General features: G+C 48.9%; 3 protein-coding genes across 9 annotated transcripts in view; 2 read left to right on the plus strand and 1 right to left on the minus strand.

The window, feature by feature from the left end:
- Positions 1-595, plus strand: part of LOC128345824 (zona pellucida sperm-binding protein 4-like) — a 40,640-nt gene extending 40,045 nt beyond the window's left edge. For all 3 annotated transcript variants that reach the window (XM_053298368.1, XM_053298367.1, XM_053298369.1), the window contains one exon: positions 419-595. In XM_053298368.1, the coding sequence (XP_053154343.1) occupies positions 419-573 (155 nt within the window). In that variant the 3' untranslated portion in view covers positions 574-595. The remainder of the gene's footprint in view (positions 1-418) is intronic.
- A 3,469-nt stretch (positions 596-4,064) lies between these two features.
- Positions 4,065-23,841, minus strand: LOC128346820 (cocaine- and amphetamine-regulated transcript protein-like). Of its 3 annotated transcripts, XM_053300525.1 has the most exons (4): positions 23,612-23,831; positions 8,972-9,055; positions 7,155-7,347; positions 4,065-4,253 (listed from the first exon to the last, which is right to left on the minus strand). In XM_053300525.1, the coding sequence occupies exons 1-3, from the start codon at positions 23,783-23,785 to the stop codon at positions 7,240-7,242; spliced, it is 366 nt and encodes a 121-aa protein (XP_053156500.1). In that variant the 5' UTR covers positions 23,786-23,831; the 3' UTR covers positions 4,065-4,253; positions 7,155-7,239. The 3 variants fall into 3 exon arrangements, 1 of the variants encoding a protein (XP_053156500.1); XR_008317227.1 differs by lacking the exons at positions 4,065-4,253; positions 7,155-7,347; positions 8,972-9,055 and adding exons at positions 15,262-15,786; positions 16,022-16,203 and having other exon boundaries at positions 23,612-23,841; XR_008317228.1 differs by lacking the exons at positions 4,065-4,253; positions 7,155-7,347; positions 8,972-9,055; positions 23,612-23,831 and adding exons at positions 15,262-15,786; positions 16,022-16,203; positions 23,486-23,608.
- Positions 9,610-26,261, plus strand: part of LOC128346819 (serine/threonine-protein kinase PLK2-like) — a 53,529-nt gene continuing 36,877 nt past the window's right edge. The window contains exons 1-2 of one of the 3 annotated variants that reach the window (XM_053300524.1): positions 9,610-9,873; positions 15,089-15,212. The gene's annotated coding sequence lies outside the window, so the exon portion shown is untranslated. Of the gene's footprint in view, positions 9,874-15,088; positions 15,213-21,384; positions 21,682-23,838; positions 24,273-26,261 lie in introns of those variants that run through there. The other 2 variants (XM_053300520.1, XM_053300523.1) reach the window with 2 other exon arrangements.

A 26,261-nucleotide genomic window follows, 5' to 3' on the forward strand; every position in this document is an offset into this window, starting at 1 on the left:
AAGGTGCTAAACCGCTTTGGAACAACCACTGACTACGAACTGGTGGAAGAACAAGTCAAGAGGCCTGTGTCCTTGCTATTGGAGTGGCAGTGGCAGGGAGGGGTGTGTGGTGGCGACCCAGATCTCTGGGGCAACCTCCTCAAACTGGGACACCTGGCCCAGCTTGTCCAGTGTGCTTCTAAAGATGCAGCCGTTGGCAGTGCAATAGCAGAGTCTTCTTGAACAGTTTTTGTCAACACAAGGTATTAAAAAAACCACTTGGCGTTCAGACACACACATATTGGATGTACTTGGGTTTAGGCCAAGGTTCTCAAATCTGTAGTTCAACAGCATCCCGAGACCTGCAGGTGAGGACCCCACTCTAAAGATCTACCAAGGTGGCGTCTGCATTCACCTCTCTCCTCTTTGGGTCCCACAGGAAGAAGGTTCTCCCTAGAGGAGCTGGTCCGGTGGGACGATGCTCTGATCATCACAGCCGCCATCGTGGCCATGCTGTCGGTCGGTATGCTGGCTGCCTTTGTCCTGACAAAGCGCTGGGGAAGGTGGCAGAGACGAGACCTTCCACGTGCATAAGAATTAAAAAGTTCAAACTTCATCCAGCTCCCTGTGCTTGCTTGATGTAATAGGGCTACCTGCACTCGTAGGGACTGGCGACCACTGCATGTAGCTCATACCTGGACTTGAAAGTCAGGCCTGTTGAGTGGAGGCAGCTTCCTTGGTTGGCACTGCCCTTCTCCTCCCCCCTGCCACTGTCTTGGCTGCCCAACTCTTACACTCTGTGCAGGGGTGAGTTGTGCTACTCCAGTTAAGGCACAGAGGAGCTGGCTGGCCTGGAACCAGTGAGCTGGACTGGAGCTCCTTGCAGGGATTCTCAACCTTGGGTCCCCAGATGTTACTGGACTTCAATTCCCATAATCCTCAGCCCCAATGGCCTTTAGGTGGGGATTATGGGAGTTGAAGTCCAACAACATCTGGGGACCCAAGGCTGAGAACCCATGTTCTAGAGGCTTAAAGCATTTGGTTTTGAAGCTTACCAGAGACGCAATGCAACTGAAGTTCATAAAACTGGGAATAGTTATATGAGAATATACTGTAGAAAGCTGCCATATACTGAGTCAGACCATTGGTTTATCTAGCTCAGTATTGTCTACACAGACTGGCAGCAGCTTCTCCAAGGTTGCAAGCAGGAATCTCTCTATCTTGGAGATGCTGCCAGAGAGGGAACTTGGAACTCTTAACACTGGGGCCCCACACTCCCCCCTGAGCCCTGCACCCCTAAAGACAGTAGGTTAGTGTGAAGAAGAATACTTCATCTAATGCAATGTGCCTTGTATCGATGGCTGCTACGGGCTGTGGTGGCGGCCACTGCCTTGGGTGGCTTCCAGAATGGGTTCTCAACCTGTTGTGGTTGGAGATGATGCAGTTCATCAACATCTAGGCTGGAAACCCCTGTGCATAAGGGAGGAGAGGCCTAACAGAAGCTTCCCATGGCAGCCCACACAATCTCCAGGGCTGGTGGCAGTCTCCACCAGGAGGCTGGCAGGCTGCAAATGAAAGGGTGGTTGCCTTCGTGCCTGCTTTGGGTGTTTCTTGGCAGTATCTGGGGTGTTGTGTGGAGGATTTGGACTAATGGATCTGAAACATCTCAATTAGGTTCTTGGGTGCTGAAAATGAGCCGATCTATCTAACTTCTCAGGGCCCTGAAAGTTGTCAGTGGGCTGAAATTCAGGCATCTTTCCCCCAAAAAGCTTCTTGGAACTGGAGAGGATTGCTGGTCTTGTGGTAACAAGCATGACTTGTCCCCTTAACTAAGCAGGGTCTGCCCTGGTTGCACATGAAGGGGAGACTAGAAGTGTGAGCACTGGAAGATATTCCCCTCAGGGGATGAAGCTGCTCTGGGGATAGCAGAAGGTTCCAAGTTCCCTCCCTGGAAGCATCTCCAAGATAGGGCTGAGAGAGATTCCTGCCTGCAACCTTGGAGAAGCTGCTGCCAGTCTGTGTGGACAATATTGAGCTAGATGGACCAGTGGTCTGACTCGGTATATAGCAGCTTCCTATGTTCCTATTATCAAAGCACTGCCTTTTGTGTGTGTAGAAGCAAAGGTGGGCTATTCTAGCCTGGTTCCAACCCTGCATTTAAAATGGTGAACTGGGTTCCTCGCGCCTTCCTGGTGCTGATCAGAATGGAACCTGCCTGAAGTGGCATAAATGCAGGAGGCATCTGTTGCTTTTGGGTGGGGTGTGTGTGCAGGGAATGCAACATCTCCAAAGCTCTGTGGGAGAGCATGATTTGGACCCTTCTCTGGGGGTCAGAGGAGAGCTGCTCTTGCTGTAGCAAGCATGAATTGTTCCCTTTACTATTCTGGGATCTGCCCTGGTTTGCACTTGGGTGGGTAACTACATGTGAGCAGTGTCTGCTGTAAGATGTCCCCCCCCCCCCTCAGGATGGGGCAATAGCACACTGCTAGAACATCTGCTTTGCACGCAGGAGGTCCCGGGTTCAATCCCTGGCAGCATCTCCAAGTAGGACTGGGAGAGCCCCCTGCCTGTAATCTCGGAGAACTGCCGAGCTAGATGGACTAAGGATCTGACTTGGTATAAGGCAACTTCTTACGTCATATTCCTTCCTGACCAGACTTGTGAAGGCGACTTACAATGTGTACAAAAAGCCTGTAAAAATCTAAAACAAGCTCACTACAAATTCAGCAGATGCCTGCAGTTATTACGTTTGCTTAAATTATAGCTGCAAGATTTCTAGCTTGTGCTGCATCAATGCAAGTGGCTGAAGCAGCAGTGCTAGAGCTGCGCTTCTCTCAAGTCTTGTTAAGAACATAGGAAGCTGCTATCCAGAGTTGGAGCACTGATCCACTTAGCTCAGTATTGTCGACACCAGTGGGTCCCAACTGGGTCCTCCAGATGTTGCTGAACTACAACTCCCATCATTCCCATCCACAGCTTGTGGCTGGGAATGATGGGAGTTGTAGTTCAGCAACATCTGGAGGAACCCCAGTTGGCAACCACTGGTCTACCGTGCCTGGCAACAGCTCTCCCAAGTGCTGAGGTGGGAGTCCCACTCTCCCAGCTCTACCTGGAGATGCCAGAGTGAACCTGAGACCTTCTGCATGTCCTAGCACTGAGCTACAACCCTAAGAGATTCCCCTTACACGACTCACATGGAGTCACCCACCATATGCAAACCAGGAGAGACCCTGCTTGGAAAAGAGGACTCCTGCTTGCTACTGCAAGACTGGCTCTCCTCCCCTGGGTTGGAATAATGCAGCAGGCCAGAGAGGCATTCCAGGAACAAACTGGTAGCCAGACAGAGCTAGTTTCTGGGGAGCTCCTCCTGTGTTTCCTCACTTCTAGGAGCATCTTCAGATCAGCTCTTTCTTAGACTTGCTGAACTAGGACTGCACAATCTCAGTCCTCCAGCTTCATTTGGCCAACAGTGAGGGATCATCAGAGTTTAGTCCAGCAAGTGCCGGAGGGCCACAGTTGTGCCGGCCTATGCTAGACCTGCCTTGCTCTGAGCTGTCCATGGGGCTCATCTACTGCAGACGCTTGGCTGAGATTCCTTATCCCTGTCCTTGACGTAGTAGTACTTGACTACAGTGATGTGGGTATTCCTCCACCCTCAGCTAGAGCATATTGTGGTATGGTGGCCGCGTGTGTCCTTGTCTAACTGCTGTTGCCTTGCTTGCCAAAGCACTCGTGGCATGTTGCAAGAAGGTTAATAGAGGTTTCTTAGGAGGGAAACGGCTGCTGAAGACAGAAGAGGGGAGGGGGAAGCCTGTACTGTGATCTCCTCTTGCCCGCTGCACAAATCGCTTCCCTGGTTTAATGGAGGTTTCTGTCTTCTAGAGGAAAACTTCCTCTGTTGCAGCATCTCTCTTCCTTGAAGCACAAAACCATTCAGATCTCACTTGCCCTCTCCAACCCCACGACGTCTCCATTTTCTTGACAATTTATCTCGCCAACAAACCTTGCTTGAATAATCTGTCAGAACACTTCTCTCCCCCTCCCCACAAAATCAACTTTTAAAAAAAACTAGCACTGCCCAAATTTTGTTTTATATATATCTTTGTATGCATATGTACAGAAGGGCTGCAGGAGCTTGGATGCAGCAGGCAACATTTTGTGCTGAGAGGATGTAGGAGCCAGAGACTTGACTGCCACCAGAGAGGGAAATCCAGGCTGGAGGACTCTTTCCGCTGGGGGGGTGTTTGGGGGTGGCCCTTTAGGGCTTCATCTGCCTGGAAAGACGCAGAAGGAAGCAGTTAGTTATGAGTGCTTTAGAGGCATCCAGTGTTCCCTCTAAAGTGTGCGTGTGTGTGTGTGTGTGTGTGTGTGTGTGTGTGTGTGCATGCTCGCTCACAAGTTTCTTGATGTCCTCTCATTTAATTTTAGATCCCGCTCAGGTTGAATCTGGAAGGTCCCACTCTGAATGCAGGTGCACCCACACACTGCCTGGATACTGCTGCCCAGAACAAAGCTCATTCCGCACACAGATGAGAAAATTAGAGAGTGCACTGGTGCCATCTCATTTGCCCTCGGATGTCTCTAAAGAGAGCCAGAGTGGTGTAGTGGTTAGAGTGCTGGACTAGGACCGGGGAGACCCGAGTTCAAATCCCCCATGAGACTTGCTGGGTGACTCTGGGCCAGTCACTTCTCTCTCAGCCTCAGCTACTACACAGGGTTGTTGTGAAAGAGAAACTCAAGTATGTAATACAGCGCTCTGGGCTCCTTGGAGGAAGAGCAGGATATAAATGTAATAATAATAATAATAATGAAGCTGTAGCCCCCACCCCCTTTTAGTATAAGCAGAGCTAGGTTTTCTAACCTACAGCATCAGATCCGCAACTTCATTTAACATGTTCAGATGCTTCATGATTTTCCTGTCAGCTAAATACTGGGATTTCGTTTTAAAGCACTTAAGATGGCATGTGCTCTGTAGAGAAGAGTCTAAACGAGTTTACATGAAAGAGCATCTTAAGTATGAGGCTGGTTCTCATGATTGAAAGCTGGGGAGGAGAATCCAGCCAGGCTCCAAGCCCTGTGTGTGCTCCTGAGAAATGGCCCCCCAAAAATAATCAAAGTAGCAGGATGGGGAACTGGAGAAGGGATGGTGTGCTAGCCTCAATTTGGCTAGGCATAGCACATGCCTTTCCTTCACCTTGGTTACAGTGCTGGGTACATGGGGTGGGCTAGCCACCACTGTCCTACCCAGATTGTGGCTAGCACATGATTGTGCCCCCTTCTTGCTACCTTGATTTTTTGCAGATGCCTGGCTGCTTCCCAGAAGCTTGGCAGGATGCTCTGCCTACCCAGCTTTTGATGGTGAGAACCAGCCCATTATCCAGCAGAGAGAGAGAGAGAGCGCGCTTTACCGAAAAACACACCTCGCCTGTTTGCCACCCCTTCACCTAAAGACTAAGGCCCTAAAGCAGCAGTTGTCACCTTCACTGTAAGGTCCAGGAGCCAGGGGTGGTTCCCATCAATCCTATGTGCAGCTTCCTGGCTAACTGCTTGTTGGGTCTGTGCGATGCTTCAGCCAGAGCGGAATACTCGGCACAGACCAGGAGTGTCGTGCTGCAGGGATTCAGTCCTGGTACTTTTTCCCCTCCAGGGTCTCCATAGGGAGGCCCAGCCCTTGGCTCTCTGCATGGAAAGAATGTGCTGCTCTTGCTATTCCAGCCATTTTATTGCCATGCTTCCTGTCTTAGGAACATAGGAAGCTGCCTTATACTGAGCCAGACTCTTGGTCCAGCTAGCTCAGTATTGGCGACACAGACTGGCAGCGGCTCTCCAAGGTTTCAGGCAGGAGTCTCTCCTTGCCCTACCTGCAGATGCTGCCAGGGATTGAACCCGAAACTGCCAGCATGCAAGTCCTATGGTGGCCTAGTGTCAGGGCATCCTGAAACGAATGACAGGGAATGCCCACTGAAAGACTCTGGTTCCTCCCAAATGGCCACTTGGATAGAACCAGTGCATTTCAGGGAGCATGCAGTCTAGTACATTCCCTAGACTCGACATGATCCTTGACTTCTTGTAACAGAACCCCTCCAAGTTATTGCATCTAAGTGAGGGGGGTGGTCATTGGGATGGGTGTGGCTGTTGGGTCTGTTAAGGAGAACGGCTGCACTTCTGAATTTGTGACTACATCACTGGCACAGACACCATGTGGAGGTGACTGTTCCCATTGTGCAGTGCTGGTGGAGCCCTCTTGAGGCCCTTCATCATCCTGGAAGGTGTGCATCATCCAGGGCTGGGAAGTGGAGCTCTTCCCGGCACTTTCCCCACAGAGCTCGCTCGCTCACTCACTCTTTTTCTCTTATAGGACCCTCCCAGCTCTCAGAAAAGTGAAGTACTGTGTGCCAAGGTCAACACAGTGGGCAAGGGCTCTCACGAGGGTTTTTGGCCAAAGTGGTGTCCTCTTAAAAAATAGTGGAGATCACTGGCCTGCAAGCACTGGGCACACAAGGAGATCTAGTCCAAACAGTAGCATCAGACTGTTTAGTAGGGATTGGCTTTAAAAAAGAAAAAGGTTCTATGTGAGTGTCTGAGTTTGAGTGAATCCTTCATTAAGATGACTGTTAATTATCTAAAAATGGGAGGGAGGGAATGTTGTTGAAGATGATGGAAGGAAGTTCCACCCCTTCAGTTTAACGATATTAATGTGGAATGGAAGAGGGGCTTTGCAGACTTAGATTATATTATGCAGCTGGTTGCTGCAAGAGGGAAGGTGTGTGTGGGGGGGAGGGAGGTCCCATATCTAGATTGCCCCTCATTTGCTTGAATCAGGGGTGGAGTTATCTTCAATACACCCCACCTTTCCCTGAAGCCAGCTCCCTGTAAACCAATGCCTGAGCATCACTGGGAAAGCAAAGCAGGTAACCACAGAAATGTTTTGGAGCTTTCCGTAAGGCAGTGGGGGAATTCTGTGGTGAGGGGCAGAGGTCCTCAAACTTGGGTCTCCCAAAGTTGTTGGACTACAGCTTCCATCACCCCCTGCCCTTGTGGTGGAGGAGGATGGGAGTTGTAGTCCAACATAATCTGGAGACCCCGAGCTTGAGGACTGCTGCTTTAAGCCTTTCATTTTAGCTACTGGTTGGGATCCCAGAGCCAGAAGGTTATGCTGAGCACTTTCTTCTCACCTGCAACAGAGCAAAGGTGTTCCTTCTAGGAGTCGTGCCCCTCCTCGCCGCCGCCACCACTGCCGCCACCCCGTGTGCTGCTTCATCACAAGCACTTGAGGATGTACAAGTTGCAAGATGTCCTGCGGGGGCAGTTGCAGAGACGGCCAATGCGGGCCCCTTTCCGCACCGCACACTGCTCCCCGGCATCGCACTGCAAACGGTAAAGAGGTGACTCGGGCGTGTGTTGGGGTTGCCTGGTTCTGCTTTCCTCCTGCCTGTCAGGCAGATGGTCAGCCCCAGTGCAGAAATTAGTACAGCTTTGTTTCTAGGGTTGTCACCCCCCACCCACCCACCCACCGAATTCAAGAACTGGGACTCTGCATGCATCCTCAGTAAGTCTGCAGGCTGGAGAAACTCTGGCAGCTGAATCCTCACTGGGAGCAGCTCCGCTTTTTAAATTTTAAGGCAAGGATAGACCACGGCTGCACAACTTCAGCCCTCTGGCTGCTGTTGGACTACACCTCCCATCATCCGCAGGCACAGTAGCCACCAGTAAGGGATGATGGGCATTGTAGTAAAACAGCTGGAGGGTTGCTAGCATGCAGCCTTATTCTAGACCAAGGCTGCATAACTTTGGCCTTCCTGCAGATAGTAATACTCCTATACCAAACTGCAGTTAAAACTAAATGAAACGAAGCTGAACAGTACACTTGATCTTTATTGCGGTACTTGACCAGATTACATCACTATAGTCTGATATTTTCACTCAATATACTCGGTACACTTAGTCTCAAAAGTCATAGTTCCGTTTAGATAAATGAAGTTTACCCAAATCGGGAGCATCATCCTTACCGAACTGATGAAGGGGGCTCCATCATTACTCCATGGAACTTATATGCAGTGGAACAACATTTGATAACACAATCGGTAACAAATATACTCTTATCAGCAAGACGATCAGTTACATAAAAATCCACTGATCTTCCCTGGTGCACTTGCACATAGAACCACCCTTTTGATCACTAATCTAGGAATCAAACAGTCTCAGATTAGTTGAACCTGAGGCAGCAACTTGGTCTGATAAACACTGTTGAATCGGTCTCCACTCCCATCTTCTTCAGTGCAGTAGAGGAAGGGCCATAGCTCAGTGGAAGAGCATCTGCATGGCACGCAGAAAGCCCTAGCTTCAGTCCATGGCAGCATCTCCAGATAGAACGGGGAGATTCTCTCTGAAACTCTGAAGAGCCACTACCAGTCACAGTAGACAACCCTAAACTAGATGGACCAAGATTCTGACTCAGTGTAAGATAGTTTCCTATGTCCCTAACACCTATTCTTCAGCATGCAGACATTCAGTTATTTATTTATTTGATTGATTGATTGATTGATTGATTGATTGATTGATTTCTATACCGCCCTTCCAAAAATGGCTCAGGGCTGTTTACACAGAGAAATAATACATAAATAAGATGGATCCCTGTCCCCAAAGGGCTCACAGTCTAAAAAGAAACCATAAAATATAGACCAGCAACAGTCACTGGAGCTATTGTGCTAGGAGTGGACAGGGCCAGTTACTCTCCCCCTACTAAATAAAGAGTATCACCACGTTAAAAGGTGCCTCTTTGCCAAATTAGCAGGGGTTCAACGACTTTTATGGGTAATTCACCCTGACTGTGCGCCCAAGAGGACAAACTGAATGCTACAGTTTGCATGATCTGCAGGAATTCTATTTCGTTTACTACTTTAAAGTAAATGGCGTTTCACTTGCAGTCGCAGCCAAAGTTTCCATATGTGGATTTCTGCCACTCAATTTTGCACCAAACCCCTCTGCTTACCGAGGGCACCCAGCCTAACTTCTTCTCGATGGATGGCAGCTGACTGTTCCTCAGCTTCTCCAGGACCTCTTGCAGGGCTTCAATCTGCAAATCAAATGCCAGTGAGACCAAAGAAGCAAACAACCCGTATCCATTGAGCATGGCTCTGCCTTGGCTTAAATGACTGTAAACTCAAGCCTACTGTCTGAGGCTCTTATCCACAAAAGCGGATGCCACAATTGGGATCTTTAAAGTTCCCCCACAAATTTATTCTGTTTGCAGCACCAGATGCACACAGCCAACTGCTGGTGGTCTATTTCATCTTGTCCCAATGAATGGTCTAAGGGCACCTGATACAGCCATCTTGTTGCCGCTAGGCAAATCTTATGTCAGTGTCTGGATGGAAGACTCAAGTATGCCACCTTTGGGGATGGGGCCATCGCTCAGTGGCAGAGCATCGGCTTTCCCTGCAGAAGGTCCCAGGTTCAATGCCAGGCAGCATCACCAGGTAGGGCTGGGAAAGACTCCTGCCTGGAACCTTGGAGGGCTGCTGCCAGTCAGTGCAGACCATACTCAGCTAGATGAACCAAGTGGCTGACTCCGTCTGGCAGCCTCCTATGTCCCAGAAACTCCCGCCCTGCAAATACTATCCCAAGCTTTTCTTCACCCCCTTACCAACTCTTTTTCTTCTTGACTTTCCTCAGCAGCATCGCCCACACCCCGGATCTCTGTGGATTCCTCACAGGCTCCCAGGAGTAAGAGGAGGGAGCACCCAAAGCAGAGGATGGAGAATCTGGAGCTGGCCATGGTGCTGAACTAGGACCCACTCTGGCTTTGTTTGGGCGGCAAAACACCCAGGGGCTTTATTATATCAGCCTCATTATCTGCGCTTGATACCTCTGCCCAAACCTGATTGGTTGAAAGTAAGTGTGTGTGTGTGTGTGTGTGTGTGTGTGTGTGTGTGTCCATTTTAGTTTTGCTGGCCGAGGTGTGGGTGGGCGGCTTGGCAAAAAGGGAGGCCTAGTGGCTGTCTGCAACAAAATCCCCAGAATTATTTATGTCCTCTCTCCTGCCACGGGGATCACCCTCTGCTCCCATTTATTTTAAATTCAGCAACTCTATTGACACAGAACAAACAAAGCGATGTAATTTCCCCCTCAAGATGTCTTTGGCCACCTCTGCCCTCCCCAAGGACATTTTTAAAGCAATTGATTTGCCAGGGGGGACTCCGCCGACTTTCTCTTGCGTCACTGCTGTCGGAATGGGGTCACCCAATATTCTAAAACAAATACCCTTCATCAGAAGTTAAAGCAATCCACAAACAAATGGGATGGTGGGGGTGCTTCCCCATCCCTTCCAGCCTACTCTCATAAGAACATAAGAGCAGCCCTGCTGGATCGGGCCCAAGGAAGCCCATCTAGTCCAGCATCCTGTTTCACACAGTGGCCCACCAGATGCCGCTGGAAGCCTACAGCAGGAGTTGAGGGCGTGTCCTCTCTCCTGCTGTCACTCCCCTGCAACTGGTACTCAGAGACACCCTGCCTTTGAGGCAGGAGGTGGCCTATAGCCCTCCAACTAGTAGCTGCTGATAGACCTCTCCTCCATGAAGTTATCCAAACCCCTCTTAAAGCCATCCAGGTTGTTGGCTGTCACCACATCTTGTGGCAGAGAATTCCACAAGTTGATTATGCATTGTGTGAAAAAGTACTTCCGTTTGTTGGTCCTAGATTTCCTGGCAATCAATTTCATGGGATGACCCCTGGTTCTAGTGTTATGGGAGAAGGAGAAGAATTTCTCTCTATCCACTTTCTCCACACCATGCATGATTGTATAGACCTCTATCATGTCTCCCCGTTTTTTCTAAACTAAAAAGCCCCAGGTGTTGTAGTCTTGCCTCTTAAGAAAGGTGCTCTAGGCACTCATAAGAACATAGGAAGTTGCCTTATACTGAGTCAGACTATTGGTCCATCCAGCTCAGTGCTGTCTACACTGACTGGCAGCAGGTCTCCGAGGCTTCAGGCAGGTGGTTCTCTCAGCCCTACATGGAGATGTTGCCAGGGACTGAACCTGCAACCTTCTGCTTTCAAAACAGATGCTCTGCACCTGAGCAGTGGCCTGAGAGGTGGAACTGACCTTGGAGGTCTCCCAACCCAACCCGTGTCTTGATCTATAAGTACTGAGCATTTCAGCACAGAATGTTGGTGGCTATAAGAAGGTCCCTCCTGGATGAGACTATGTAGCCCAGCATCCTGTTCCCAACAGTGGTCAACCAGATGGCACAGATGGAAGCCCAGCAGCCGTACCCTGTTGATTGGGCCTAGCATTTGGAGGTAGACTGCACCTCTCCATGGAGGCTTCATTTAGCCACCATGGCTAATAGCGATTGATAGACCTTACTTTCAGGAATTTGTCTGTAAGATCATAGACTGTGCTGCATCCCCAAATCCAAAAGAGGTAAGGAGATGCCTGCCTTTCCTTAAGTTACTGTATCTGAAAGGGTATTGCCTGTGACTGTTAACAGAGGGGCCAGATATCTTCCTTTCAGGCTAGGAGTTTGTGATTCAAAAACCTGCACAATCCCTATCCCAACAGAAGTTCTTCCAATAAAGAAACCCTGCAGAAAACATTTTTCACTATTCTGAATTCTGGGCTTATAATAATTTGTAATTAAAAGCATGGGGTTGCCTTTGGCCATTGTAGAGGGGGTGATGGGAACTGTAGTCCAACAATATCTGGAGATTCAGATTTGGGATCCCCTGGAGTAAGAGAGAGATGGCATCACAAAGGAGTTTAGAGAGGTCTTTCCAAGCATAAAAGAGAAAGGAAGTAATGGCCCTTAAAGTCTGTTGTTGCTGTTGCTCCTGCTGCTATATTTAAAATGTTTAAAAGTTCAAAATTCAGATAGAAAATGTTAAACATTCCAAAACCTATTTATATACGTGCTTCATGACAGTTTAAAATGTGTCTGTTATTTAATCTTTGCAATGGCTATTGGCTGTTGGTCAAATGATGGATGGCATTTCAAAGCTGAAAAATCCATCTTAAATGTTTATCATAACTGGCATAAATCAAGAGTGGCTCTGGCAAGGGGAGGCTTGAAAAGTCTGGGGAAAGCCTGTGTCTTTTTACCTCTCACATGGCGGGATGTTCTGATAGTTATAGGAGACAAGGCACTCTTGGGGGTTTTGGGGGCGGGGGGGGGGTTAATCCCAGGAGTTACAGAGTGATACCAGAGAGATGCAGGATTTTGCAGGCTGTGATCCCTCACTGTCAGCCTACACAGAAAAGTATCGATGCTGAGCAAGTTAAACTTTGAAGTTGGGAACTTGATGAGTGGAGCTAGTTCAGAAAGGTGACAGGAGCACTGTTGATATATATTAGGATTGTCCAGTCTAGACACTATATCTAAGCAGTTCCCCCCAAGCTCCTGGGACCCTTTGAGGATGCTTAGCTGCCCCGACTCTTAGTGGCCACCACCTCAGAGGCAAGATGCCTCTCAATCCCACTTGCAGGGGGTCAAGAGCAGGAGAGAGGGCGTGCCTTCAGCTCTTGCCTGTGTGGGCTGCTCAGAGGCATCTGGTGGGCCACGGTGGGGAATAGGAGGCTGGGCTAGAGAGGCCCCCTTGGGCCTGGTCCAGCAGGGCTGTTCTTATGAATACTACAGAAACCTGATCTCAGAGGATTTCCTCCTCACTGAGGGCTTCATCCCAGCTAAGTCAGATGGGGGTGACAGCAGCAGCAGCATCCAACTCAACAGTCAACCTATTCTCATATATGTTCCCATGCTCAGGAGGGAGTGAGGCTATTCACACGATTGCAGAAAATTGGGCTAACCTCTGCTAGCCCGATTTTCTGCAATTGTGCGAAGCAGTGCGCTCGGCTGCCAGCCCAGTGGTTCTTGAGCGGGTAACCCGCTCAAGTAGCCCACCCCTAAAACCGGGTTTGTGGAGCAAGCACTCCACAAACCTGGTTTTTAAAATCATGAGTAGCCTCAACGTGGCTCCACGCTGCAGCTACTCACAAGGAGACCCCCGGAGGGGAGGCGAAAAGCCACTTCCCAGCTCCGGGGGTCTCACCAACATGAGGCTGGAGCTTCCAGGGGCCAATCGGCCCCCCACTCTCCCCACCCCCTGCCGGCTCCATCATGGAGCCGGCAATCATGTGGGCAGCCGATCTGGCCACCCAGGGCTCCCGCCCTGCTCGTGTGCGGGGACAGCGGGCTTAGCCTGCTCTCCTCACTGAGCTCCTGAAACCGGGTCTCACTGATCATGAGACCTGGCTCAGTGCCTGTCTGGGTAGTAAGATACTTTATTTATGGCCGATGGCCAAAACAACTCAGGAGGCAGTGCATATATCAATCACATGCAGGAATAAACCAGAGAGAGTTGGGGGGGGGTGTCGTAGGATGTGTTGTGCAGTTAAATGCATGTGTGCACACACACATCTAAGGGAAGCCTAAATCCTGCACTTTGCGTTGTGCAAGTTGGCTGTGTTTGGGTCCTGCTTTTTGACATGAGTTATTTTGCTTTCTCCAAGAGCTTGGAAGGGGTGCTCAGCAGGGAAACTGGGAAATTAGGAAGAAAATTTCCTTTGTGGGGCATCGTTCAGTGGCAGAGCATCTGCTTTGTAAGTGCAAGGTCTTAGGTTCAATCCCTGGCAGCATCTCCATGTAGGGCTGGGAAAGACCCCTGCTTGGAACCTTGGAGAGTTCCTGCCAGTCAGTGTAGCCCAGGGCTACTCAACTTCTGCCCTCCTGCAGATGTTAGCCTTCAACTCCCATAATCCTTGACTACTGGCTTCTGTGGCTGGGGATTATGGGAGTTCTAGTCCAAAAACAGCTGGAGGACCTAAGTTGAGCAGGCCTGGTGTAAACAATATCGGGCTGGATGGACCAGCTCTATTGACCTGAATTTTCCTATGTAAAATTCTACTTTCCCTCTCCTTTTGTTTTCAAGGTGAAAAGCCCTGCAAAACGTGCTTCCCATTGCAATTCAACATTCAGAGGGAAAACAAAGACTTTAAAACTGACAAAACAAGCTTCCAGTACTGAGAAAGAGTGCTATTTGACTCACAAGCCTGCCAAACTGCACTTGAAACCGGATCAAAATATGAAAATATTGACTTCCTTAGCATTGTGATCAGTAATGGGCTTGAGGGTTGTACAATTATAAAAGGTTCCATTCCGATTTGACATGGTAGGCTTAAGGCACCTACTAGGAGCTCGAATTGGAGATGAAGCCCACACTTAGGTCTGAGAGACTGAATTTGAGGATCAGGAAGTCATAGGAAGCTACCTTGTACCGAATCAGACTGTGGGTCCATCTAGCTTAGTATTGTCTTCACCGACTGGCAGCAACTCACTACAGTTTCAGGCAAGAGTTTTTGCCAGCCCTACCTGGAGATGCTTCTAGGAGCTGAACGAAGGACCTTCTATGGATCCCTCCCAAAATATTATGAAAATATAATGCTGTCTTTTACTGAGTCAGACCTTTGGTCCATCCAGCTCCTTACTGTCTGCTCTGACTGGTAGCAACTCTCCAAGTTTTCAGGCAAGAGTCTCTCCCAGCTCTACCTGGAGAAGCTGCCAGAGATTGAACCTGGGACCTTCTGCATGCACAGTAGATGCTCTGCCACTGAGCTGTAACTCCTTCCTGGAGAGGGAGAGGGAGAAGGAGAGATGGACTAAAAGCTTGCTTGAGAGGTTAGGGGGTCTCCTGAGTCTTTACCAGCAATAAAGCTGGCAGAAATTAAACTAAGGCAGTTTTAGCCACAAACATCCCAGCACAGAGATGGAAATGTGCTGCACCAGTTGGGTTTCTGCCTGTCACACATGCTTTCAAAAGTTCAGGTGCCCCTGCAGAGGAGGGAAGAGGCAACCAAGGGGGGGAGGGTATGCAATCCCACCCCCATTAACGATGGATGGGCAATTATGGGGAAGACCTGGACTGCCAAGCAGATTGCCCCAGCTGTGCTCCCTGCAGAGGTCAAAAAGGTCACAGGGAAAACTCCAATGCAAAGTCTCTGCTTTGAATGGCACCTCTGCCATTAGCTCCGTAGGAGGAGTCGTGAAAGAGCCACCATCTCTGGGTGCCCCAGCAATTCCATCTCTGCAATTAATAATACTCTCCTTCCATACAGGGTTGTATATTCGTTTTCAAAAGAAATGAGTGAAAGCCACTTTGGGCAATTGCAGATGGAGCTGTGAATCTGGAAGGTCCTTCATACAAAGCCTGCCTCCGGGTCTCACCTTCAGCCATCTTCAGTAAGGGGATAATGCAATGGATTCTTCATTTGTTAGGGCTCACACTGGGTAAAATGAAAATCAAACCATTTTATTCTGAATTTACTGGCCACATTTTAAGTGTTGCTTTGTTGAGCTGTCTTGCAAGGCGGGATGATGGTGATGACGGTTGATGATCATATTCATGCAAGCTTTGTGTAAGGTTTGGGACGGGTCACGGTGGTGGTGACCTGGGTTTGCAGAGAGTAAGGTGTGGTGGCAGGAAGCAATGGGCAGCAGCCGGGTAGGAGAAAACAGCTCTAGGTCCAGGAGAGGGGCAGCCAGCTATTCTCGTTCTGAATGCTGCTGCCAGTCCGTTTCCAGAATACATCATCCCTGTTACCATGAGAACTACAAACTTGACTTAAAACAACAACAACCCTGAGATATCCTCCTGGCCAACAACAGGGCTTATTTATACCATGGGGGAAACGACACCTCTACTCCCTTCCCTTCTGCTTCCTCCGTTGCCTTCCGTTGATAACTGGATTGTATGCTCGCTGGGGCTGGGACCTGAACTGCCATTCTCTTGAAAGTGCCATGTATGCTGATAGCACTAGATAAATATAAAAATAATTAAAGTTGGGAAGACGTATCATTATGACTAAAAATAGCATGTATATAAACGCCCCTTTAAACTCTATTGAGTATGGGTATTCAAATGGCGTTTTTAAGCCACCTTGAAAGCTCTACTAGTGGAAAGATAAGAGTAAAAAAACATTTAGATGAATGAATGAGTGATGCTGCACTCTTGGGTGACAGGCGGTCACCCTGCGAGGAAGAGCCCATACCTTGTCTGGGGACTTCTGTTCCTTGGCCAAAGTCTCCAAACTGGGCTGATAGGGAAAGTGCAGTCTAGGAGGACGAAAGCCCGGCTGCTTTAGCTAGTGATTGTTTTTCTCCGTTTCCTGATGACGGGTCTGGGACTAAAGCTCTATCCTCCAGAGAGCCTGAGTCATTGTTTGCAGATACACTGTGGATTCAGGAGATTGAAAAGAAATAAGCTCATCTGTGCTCAAGCCATCAGAGCAGAAAACAGTGCAGATGGGAGAGCAAAACATGGCAGGGTGGGGGCGGAGTGGGGGGGGGGAAGCAGCAGCTGATTCTTGAAGTCAGTGTCACTCCGACAAAAAGAGTCATTGGCACCACTTGAAGAACCAATCTGGAGACAGGACAGGACCCAGAAAGGATCCAGGCTCCTTAGGATTCCAGCAAAGAGATTATTTCCCCCAAGCTCACTCTCATTTTCTCACAAATGATCTTATGGAACTCATTGCCACAAGATGTAGTGATGGCTATTGGCTGAGTTGTCACCAAAGGGGATTCGACATTTATGAAGAAGAGGTCTATCAGCAGCTTTTACTGAGATGGCTAGATAGGCTTTCTGTGTCAGAGGCAGTCTACCTCTGGATGCCAGCAGCTGGGAGGCAAACTACAAGCACGTCCAGTCCATTATCATGATCACGTTCGTGCTTCTAGGCTTTGGCAACTATGGGGAAAAGAATGCTAGACTGGGTGGTCCCACCATGGTTTGATCCAGCTGGGCTCTTATATTCTTATTAAAAGGGGGTTAGTTGAATTCACAGAAGTCCATTGGCAGTAATTTCCCATGATAGCTAAATGGAACTTCCATGCCCAGAGGCAATGTATGTTGCAATACTAAATTCTGAAGACTTACAATGGGGGAGAGCTGTTTATTTTATTTATTTAGTTTATTTTTACATTTATATCCTGCTCTTCCTCCAAGGGAGCCACCTAATGGCGTAGCAGGGAAGCAACCTGCCTAGAGAGCAGGAGACTATTGGTTCAAATCCCTTCTGGTGTGTTTCCCAGACTATGGGAAACTCCTATATCGGGCAGCAGCGATATAGGAAGGTGCTGAAAGGCATCATCTCATACTGTGCAGGAGATAGCAATGGTAAACCCCTCCTGTATTCTACCAAGAAAACCACATGGCTCTGTGGTTGCCAGGAGTTGACATTGACTCGACGGCACAACCTTTCCTTCCTCCAAGGAGCCCAGAGCAGTGTACTTGGTTATGTTTATCCTCACAGCAACCTCATGAGATAGGTTAGTTTGAGAGCTAAGTGCCTGTACAGAGTTTTATGGCTGAACAGGAATCTGAATGTGGGCCTCGCTGGTCCTAGTCCAACATGCCCTGAGTTTCCCAGAAACATTTAATTAGCCACTGCGGGAAGCAAGAATCAAAAGGGCTTCTGGTGTTCTTGTGAAGAAAAGTCCAACAACTGTTTGAAAACCCACAACAGAACTGCAATCCTTCAAAACAGTTTGAACAATATCTATAAGTGGGATCTCCAGGTTCAGGGGCAGTCTACCTCTGAATATCAGTTGCCTGGGGACAAAGAAGAATGCAGCTTTTGTGCCCTGGTGGTGGGCTTCCGATTAGGGCAATAGGCTGGCCGCTGTTGGAAACAGGATGCTGGGCTAGATGGACCTTTGAGCGATATCCCGCTCTTCCTCCAAGGAGCTCAGAGTGGTGTACTACATACATAGGTTTCTCTTCACAACAACCCTGTGAAGTAGGTGAGGCTGAGAGAGAAGTGACTGGCCCAGAGTCACCCAGCAAGTATCATGGCTGAATGGGGATTTGAACTCGGGTCTCCCAAGTCCTAGTCCAGTACGCTAACCACTACATCACGCTGGCTCAGCAGAGCTGTGCTTCTGAGGTTCTGAAACAATTATAATTAATTAATTGATTGATTGATTGATGCATTTAATTAATTAATTAATTAATTAATTAATATATCTATAAAACGCTTTGGGAACTTTTGTTGAAAAGCGGTATATAAATATTTGCCATAGTTGTATCCGTTTTCGTAAAGTATAGCTAGGCTCTAGAATTGACAGAAACGAGGTTGGGAGCCTTCTGAAAAAAGGACACACAATGGCTGTGATCTATGTGGCCCTGGGGTCAGCTGCAGATCGGACTCATGACACTAGAGCAAGTGGAAGGCTGGGGTTTAGAGAGCAGAGGGAGGGGGGAAATGATATATAGGGCTACAGGAATGTGGAGTTTGGGGTTCTTTTCCTCAGTCGCTGCTGCCTCCTTGAGGAACTGCGGCGGTAAAGGAAAATGAGGAGGATTTATAGCTCTCTGCTGCCACCAGGTGGAGTCCTGCCCCTATTGCTGGTTAAATTATAAGGGGCAGGCGCTCTCTCCCTCCACCCCGCCGCCTGCTGAGGAGTTGTTTCTGAGTACTGTAAAGTCTTAGTTAAATCTAAGATTACTTTGTGTTTGTGAGGGAAGGAAGCAGCTATGAAACACCGCCCCCATAACAAAAGGTCCCAGGGCAGCTCACAACAGAGCATTAAAACATCGAATAAAAACAAATTAAAAGCATGAAATCACAACACATGACACACACAGAGCGCACAAAACAATTTAAAAACTTTTTGACAGTTTTTAAAACCAAATTTAAAAATCAAATCTAAATTGGTCAATGGAAAGCTTCTCAATGCCCTTCTTCACGGTGGGCCCCAGAACTGGACACAGGATTCCAAGTGAGGTCTGAGGACGAGTGCAGAATGGCACAGTGGCACACTTACTTCTCGGGAGCTGGGCCCTATGTGCCTCTGTCGATGCAGCCCAAGAGACTGCATTCACTTTTTAAGGAGCGCCATGACACTTCTGCTTCATGCTCAACTTATGGTCCCTTTCACATGCACTGCTACCCAGACCCATAGCCGGGGGTTGGGGGGTGGCTGGGGCAGCCCTGCCCCCCACCCCCTGCTGATGTTTTTCCTGGCCCTCCCAAAACATTTTACAAACAAATATTGTTTGTTAAAGAAAAATTACATCCTGTTTCCAACAGCAGCCCAACAGATATTTTTTAAAAGAACTCAACGTTGCTTGCACTTCAAATGGATGGAGGCTAGATAAGATACCCTCACCTACCTTCACCTCTCACCTACCCTCACCTATGGGGTGAAGCTCACCCTCACCTACCCTCACCTACCTTCACCTACCCACCTACCTTCACCTTCACCTACCCTCACCTACCATCACCTACCTCCCAGATACCCTCACCTACCTTTTTGACAGCTAAACCTTTAGCTGGCTCTTGCTACTGCCAAGCTGGGTCTCCGCAGCCCGTACTTGTGAATTTGGTTTTTCTTACTCAAATCTTAATCTTTTATGTTCTTACACAAAGCTGGGGGCTGGGGGATGGCTAACCCCTTAGAAAAACAAGCGAGATTCATCTCATCTGGACAAGCTTGAATACTGGGCCCAAACCACAGAGACAAGAATCCCTTTTGAGGAGCAGAATGACCACACACACACACACACACACACACACACTTCTGCTCTCTGGGTCTCTGTGGCAGGAAAAAGCCACCCCATTGCTGGGAATGAGGCTGCAGCAGGCTTGATTTGATTTAAACCAAATTGATTTAAAACATGATTTAAATTATGAGAGTTAAGTGACTGGCCCAAGAGCTTTCCAAATTACCCGCTACAACATTGGTAAAATGCTTTGGCTTGGCAGCAGATGGCATTCAAAACAGAAAGGGTTGGAGCTGTGCAAAGCCACACGCAGGGGGAGCAGTCTTTTCTAGCTTGCGGGAAACCCCTACAACGGGAAAATACAGCTTTTTTGCTTTTTTCTTTTGCTCCGCACATGCAACGTTATAGGACTGTAACACAGCAATAAAACCCAAAAGAGGGTATCAGAGATGTGAATGGCACCTTGCTGACAGTGCAGGGACTGCGATTTCGAGGAACAGGCAGTACAGAAGCACACTTGGAGGACATGTAGTGACACTGTTGTGGCAGGCAATCTGGAAAGCGCCCCAGAGTCACCCAGTGAGTTCCATAGCTGAATGGGGAATTGAACTCAGGTTTCCCTGGTCCTAGTCCAACCACTACGCCTCACTGGCAGTGGAAAAGCGACTGTTTTTGGCGACCCAATATTTGCATTTGTTGCTGCATCCAAAATTTGGCGGGGGTGGAGGAAGCTGGAACATTATGTTGGCTCTGAACACTTTACATAAGAACAGCCCTTCTGGATCAGGCCAAAGGCCCATCTAGTCCAGCATCCTGTTTCGCACAGTGGCCCACTAGATGCCGCAGGAAGCCACAGGCAGGAGTTGAGGCCATGCCTTCTCTCGTGCTGTTGCTCCCCTGCAACTGGTACTCAGAGGCATCCTGCCTTTGAGGCTGGAAGCTGGAGGTGGCCTCTAGCCCTCCGCCTAGTAGCCGTTGATAGACCTCTCCTCCTATGAAGTGATCCAAGCCCCTCTTAAAGCCATCCAGGTTGTTGGCTGTCACCACACCTTGTGGTAGAGAATTCCACAAGTGGATTATGCATTGTATGAAAAAATGCTTCTGTTTGCAGGTCCAAAATTTCCTGGCAATCCATTTCATGGGATGACCCCTGGTTCTAGTGTTATGGGAGAGGGAGAAGAATTTCTCTCTATCCACTTTCTCCACACCATGCATGATTTTATAGACCTCTATCATGCCTCCCTGCAGTCGTCTTTTTTCTAAAAAGCCCCAGGTGTTGTAGCCTTGCCTCATAAGGAAGGTGCTCTAGGCCCCTGATCACCCTGGTTGCCCTCATCTTGGTTTGCTTATGGGCAGCTTCTCTGCCTCTGCCTCCTTCCCTCCCCTGCCGGCATCCTACTGACCATCCATCCAGAGGGGAAGTCAGAGGGGAAGTTCAGCTTCAGACAGTGGCAGCCCCTGTGCAAGCATACAAAGAGGCTGGCTCTGGAGTAGCTGAGCCAAGTTGTGGGCCTGGTTGGGAAAAGCAGGCTGGGTGACCCGTGGAGACGAGGACAGAGCGCTGTGTGTGTCGTAAACCAAACCTGGGCGCTTTCCAGATTAGATCCTGCAATGGAGTCACGGTGCATCTCTGAAGTGTGCTTCCACACTTCCTCTGTTGTGACACCGCAGTCCCTACGTGGAGAGCAGGGTGTCGTTCATATTTCCAATGCTTTATTTCAAATTTAATCATTGCAATATCCTCTCTAATAAAACGCTTGGTGTCTGTCCGTGGACGGACACCAAGCGTGCGTTCATGCCTCGACTGTTCTGAGCATGCGCGGAGCGCATGCTCAGAACAGTCCAAGAGAGACACGACCGCCAGCACCCGGCGGCCATGTTGGGCGGCCAGAAGTGGCCGCCCGAAGAAGCTGGGAAGCAAGGATCGGACCGGCAGAGCCGCCGTCTCGGCCAGAGGAAGCCGGGCGGGGGGCCAGAGGAAGCCGGGCGGGGGCAAGAGGCGGCGAGGAAAGCCGCCCAAGGTGGTGGTGGAGCCGCCGCCGAGGCCTGGCGGCGCCGGCAACGCCCGGTGGCGGAGACACTTTGGGGCCCTTGCCCGGCCGGGAATGTTAGGCGGGGGCGGGGGCGGCCCAGATCGGACCGGCAGCGTGGCCATGGAGGCGGTGGCAAGGGGAAGACTGGGCCCCAACTGACTAAAGTTGCCGGGTGAGTGGTGGGTGGAGCGCAAGACTTCTGGGGAGGGGGGAGGGCAAGAGGGAGTGGGGGTGGGCCCAGATCACTTACTAGCGCCCGTTATTTAACGGGCCTGAAAACACTAGTAGTGCTATAATGTTGTATATCCGGCATTTAAAAGTTGCTGGTTTGGGGGGTTGTTCGTTTTCACGAGACTGCTCCCCCTGCTGGGCACTTTGCTATTTACGTTTTGACGGCGATTTGCTTGAAAGGAAGCATTTTGCTGCTGTTGAATGGCTAATTTGGAAAGTACCCAGGAGTTGAATTTACAGTTAAGAAGCAGGGGGCCTTGAGAACTCAGCACCTAGACAGCAGACATACAGCTCTCCTGGTCATCAGCTTCACAGTGACAAGTTGTATTTATTCTCAAATTATCCAATTTTTATCAAACTATGCATGTATATAATACCAATAAACATATGCAAATTTTATGCAAAGTGGAGATTTTTTGGTGGGGGGGGGAAGCATCCTCTATTTCCACTGTTTTGGTGATGGATATCAATTTTTTCACCCCCTGGCCCTGGCCACCCTAGTTGCCCTCCATGGGGCACTGAGGGGGGAAAGCTGCCACTGTCGGGGGTCACAGTTCTGAGGTGAAAAAAGGCAGGAAAGCAGAAAGGGTCTCCTGGAGCCATTGTGAGGCAGGACTGACGGATACCCCCTCTCTCCATGAGGCTGTGAGAGCCGGGGAAAGATGCCGTTAGGGAAGTCGCAGTCCTGAGGAGAAAAAAGGCGGGAAAGTGGAGATGCCTTCTCCCTCCTCCTCCTCAGCACTTCCATTTGTTGTCACCACCCCACCCCATCACAGTTCCTTATATTTAGGGTTGCCATGTCCTCCAGAATTTTGGGTAGCCCCTGGATTTGGGCTCCTCTCCACCCGGCTGCTAAATTCCACCCGGATTTACACAGATTTCAAATGCGCTGCCCGGATTCCCCAGATTTTACTCTGGATCCAATCACATGGGAGGGCAGAGAAGGAGGGGAAAGTACACAAAATCTGTCAAATAAATACATAAACAAAATGCAAATTGGTGGCTACATAATTTGCATAATATGCAAATAATCTAGATTGCTTCACAGAAAGGCTCGATGTTAATTATTTAAATCACAATTTAAATCACTAGTCAGGAAGAGTCTAGTCAGGAAGATTCTCGTCACTAGTCTGGAAGATTCACATCATTTTCTAGGAAAAGTGCGTTCTTCTTGTCTCATATAACCTTAATACATATTCTGGGTTAGATGTAAGTTTCATTTTTAGAACACAGATACACAGCTTAAGAAGGACACACTTCTCACAATGCTGTTTCATTCGGGCAACCAGGCCTTGCATTTCGTTGTTGTGCTGTTTGCATTTTGTATGCGTGCAGGGGTGGATTAAGCTCTTTGCTGCTGGTAATAATAATAATAATAATAATAATAATAATAATAAATAATTCGATTTCTATACCGCCCTTCCAAAAATGGCTCAGGGCGGTTTACAAAGAGAAATAACAAACAAATAAGATGGCTCCCTGTCCCCAAAGGGCTCACAATCTAAAAGAAACATAAGATACACACCAGCAACAGTCACTGGAAGTACTGTGCTGGGGGTGGAGAGGGCCAGTTACTCTCCCCTTGCTAAATAAAGAGAATCGCCACGGTAAAAGGTGACTCTTTGCCAAGTTAGCAGGGTAAGCAGCCAAAGATTTGCCCCGCCCCGTGGCAAGGGTTCCCCTCACCCCTTCCCTCCACAAGCAAGAAGGGCGGGGGGAAGAGTTAAATTAAATTTTGTTTTAACCTTTAAAAGTGTTGCGCGGTGGTGAGAGCTCCTCCTGCACAGCACCCGCCCACCCACCTCCCAAATTATGAGGGTGCAGCGCCTGCAGGTGCGGTGACAGTGCATAATAGGCACAAGCCCGCCTACCTCCCAAATGAAAGTCATCGCCCGATTTCGGGCCTTCCTGCGCGTAGGCAGGCTTGCTTTAAGAGGTTGTATTACTGCCAGGGCCTGCCTGCTCCTCCCACCAGCCGCCAATGTACGCCCATTGCACACCGTCGCCACCACACCCTCCAACACTGCAGGAAGTGGATACACCATCAACAACCCCAGACACCAGGGGCCCTGAGGTGCATTAACCAGGGTTAAGACTGAGGGTTAGAAGCAGGGTTACTCAGATTCAGACCACAAGGGCTTGTGGTTTTTGTCCTTGTTCATAAAAGCATGGAAACCTGGATTAGAGGTAGATAACCCAAGTTACATAAGAACAGCCCTGCTGGATCAGGCCCAAGAAGGCCCGTCTAGTCCAGCATCCTGTTTCACACAGTGGCCCACCAGATGCCGCTGGAAGCCGCAGGCAGGAGTTGAGGGCGTGCCCTCTCTCCTGCCATTACTCCCCCGCAACTGGTACTCAGAGGCATCCTGCCTTTGAGGCTGGAGGTGGCCTATAGCCCTCCAACTAGTAGCCGTCAATAGACCTCTCCTCCATGAAGTTATCCAAACCCTTCTTCAAGCCATCCAGGTTGCTGGCTGTCACCACATCTTGTGGCAGAGAATTCCACAAGTGGATTACGCGTTGTGTGAAAAGGTACTTCCATTTGTTGGTCCTAAATTTCCCAGCAATCAATTTCGTGGGATGCCCCTTGGTTCTAGTGTTATGGGAGAGGGAGAAGAATTTCTCTCTATCCACTTTCTCCACACCATGCATGATTTTATAGACCTCTATCATGTCTCCCCGCAGTCGTCTTTTTTCTAAACTAAAAAGCCCCAGGTGTTGTAGCCGTGCCTCGTAAGGAGGGTGCTCCAGGCCCCTGATCATCTTGGTTGCCCTCTTCTGCACCTTTTCCAGTTCTACAATGTCCCTTTTTTTGGATGTGGTGACCAGAATAGTATGCAGTACTCCAGGTGTGGCCGCACCATAGATTTGTATAAGGGCATGATAATATGAGCCATTTTATTTCCAATCCCCTTCCTAATGACCCCTAGCATGGAATTGGCCTTTTTCACAGCTGCCACACATTGAGTCGACACTTCAAGGGGCTTTATGATTTCTTACTTAGTATCTATGGAAACCTTTAATGCAGGGGTGTAGCTATAATTGAGCAGATGGGTTCAAATGCTCCAGGGCCCCCAGCTCTGGAGCGTCCTCCAGCTCCACCTGTTTTCTTCCTCATTCCAAGGGGCCGCCAGGAAGAGGAGTGGACACAGGCCCCCTCTCCCCTAGCTATGCCCCTGCTTTAATGTACAGACATGTTTCTGTACATTCTGAACAGCATTATTAAATTGAAAAATACGAACACGACAAATTTTTATATATCGCTTTTCAACAAAAAGTTCCCAAAGCAATTTACAGAGGTATAAATAAATAAATAAATAAATAAATAAATAAATAAATAAAATGGCTCCCTGTCCCCAAAGGGCTCACAATCTGAGAAAGAAACATAAGACAGACACCAGCGACAGCCACTGGAGGGATGCTGTGCTGGGGATGGAGAGGGCTAGTTGCCCTCCCTCTGCTCAATATCCGGCGATGGATAGGGCCAGTTGCTCTCCCCCTCTTCAATACCGAGAATCGCCACTTTTAAAAGGTGCCTCTTTTGTTCAGTTAGAAGCAATACAACCTGCACTCCGTGTTTGTATTTATTTATTTTTACATTTTATATCCCGCTCTTCCTCCAAGGAGCCCAGAGCGGTGTACTACATACTTAAGTTTCTCCTCACAACAACCCTGTGAAGTAGGTTAGGCTGAGAGAGAAGTGACGGGCCCAGAGTCACCCAGCTAGTTTCATGGCTGAATGGGGATTTCAACTCGGGTCTCCCCAGTCCTAGTCCAGCACTCTAATCACTAGACCACATAAAATTTAAAAGATCTCTTTCTCAATTTTTTAACCAATTCTGTAAAACTTGACATTTAGTCCTTAAAAAAAAAAAAAAAACCACAGGCCCCTCATAATGTGAGGCCCTAAGCTGTAGCTTCCATAGCTTGTTCCTAAATCTAGCAGTGCAGCTATCTGACAAAGTGGGATCTGGCCCACAAAAGCATCTGCCGGGAGCAGGGGCGTAACTACCATTAGGCAAGGGGAGGCAGCTGCCTGGGGGCACCCACGCCTTGAGGGCCCCCCCAGAGGCAAGTCACATGTGGAGTGTATGTGTGTGTGTGTATCAGCGAGGGGCCCATTTTAAAATTTTGTCTCTGGGCCCACTCCAGCCTCATTACGCCCCTGGCCGGGAGCAAATTTGGTTTCTTTATTTTTCTATGTAAAGCACTATGAAAACTTTTCTTGTCTATAAATATTTGTTGTTGTTGTAGTAGTAGTAGTAATAGTAGTAGTTGTTGTTGTCATCATTGTCTCTCAGGTGCCCCAAGTTTCTGTTTCTGTGTTTGCTGTAGCAGACTCACAACCCGACCCCTCTGGGGATTCAGGACAATGTAGTGTGTTCCTGGCTGACTTCATGCCTGCCAACCAACATGTCCCTATTTTCCCATTCAAGTATGTTCTGTAAGCACTGTACGCGAGTTCCTACAGGTTTGGGTAGAGTCCGGTTAAAAGAGGCCAGTGAGAGGAATGTCCAAAAG

Source organism: Hemicordylus capensis, chromosome 2 (assembly GCF_027244095.1).
Source record: "Hemicordylus capensis ecotype Gifberg chromosome 2, rHemCap1.1.pri, whole genome shotgun sequence".
NCBI lineage: Eukaryota > Metazoa > Chordata > Lepidosauria > Squamata > Cordylidae > Hemicordylus > Hemicordylus capensis.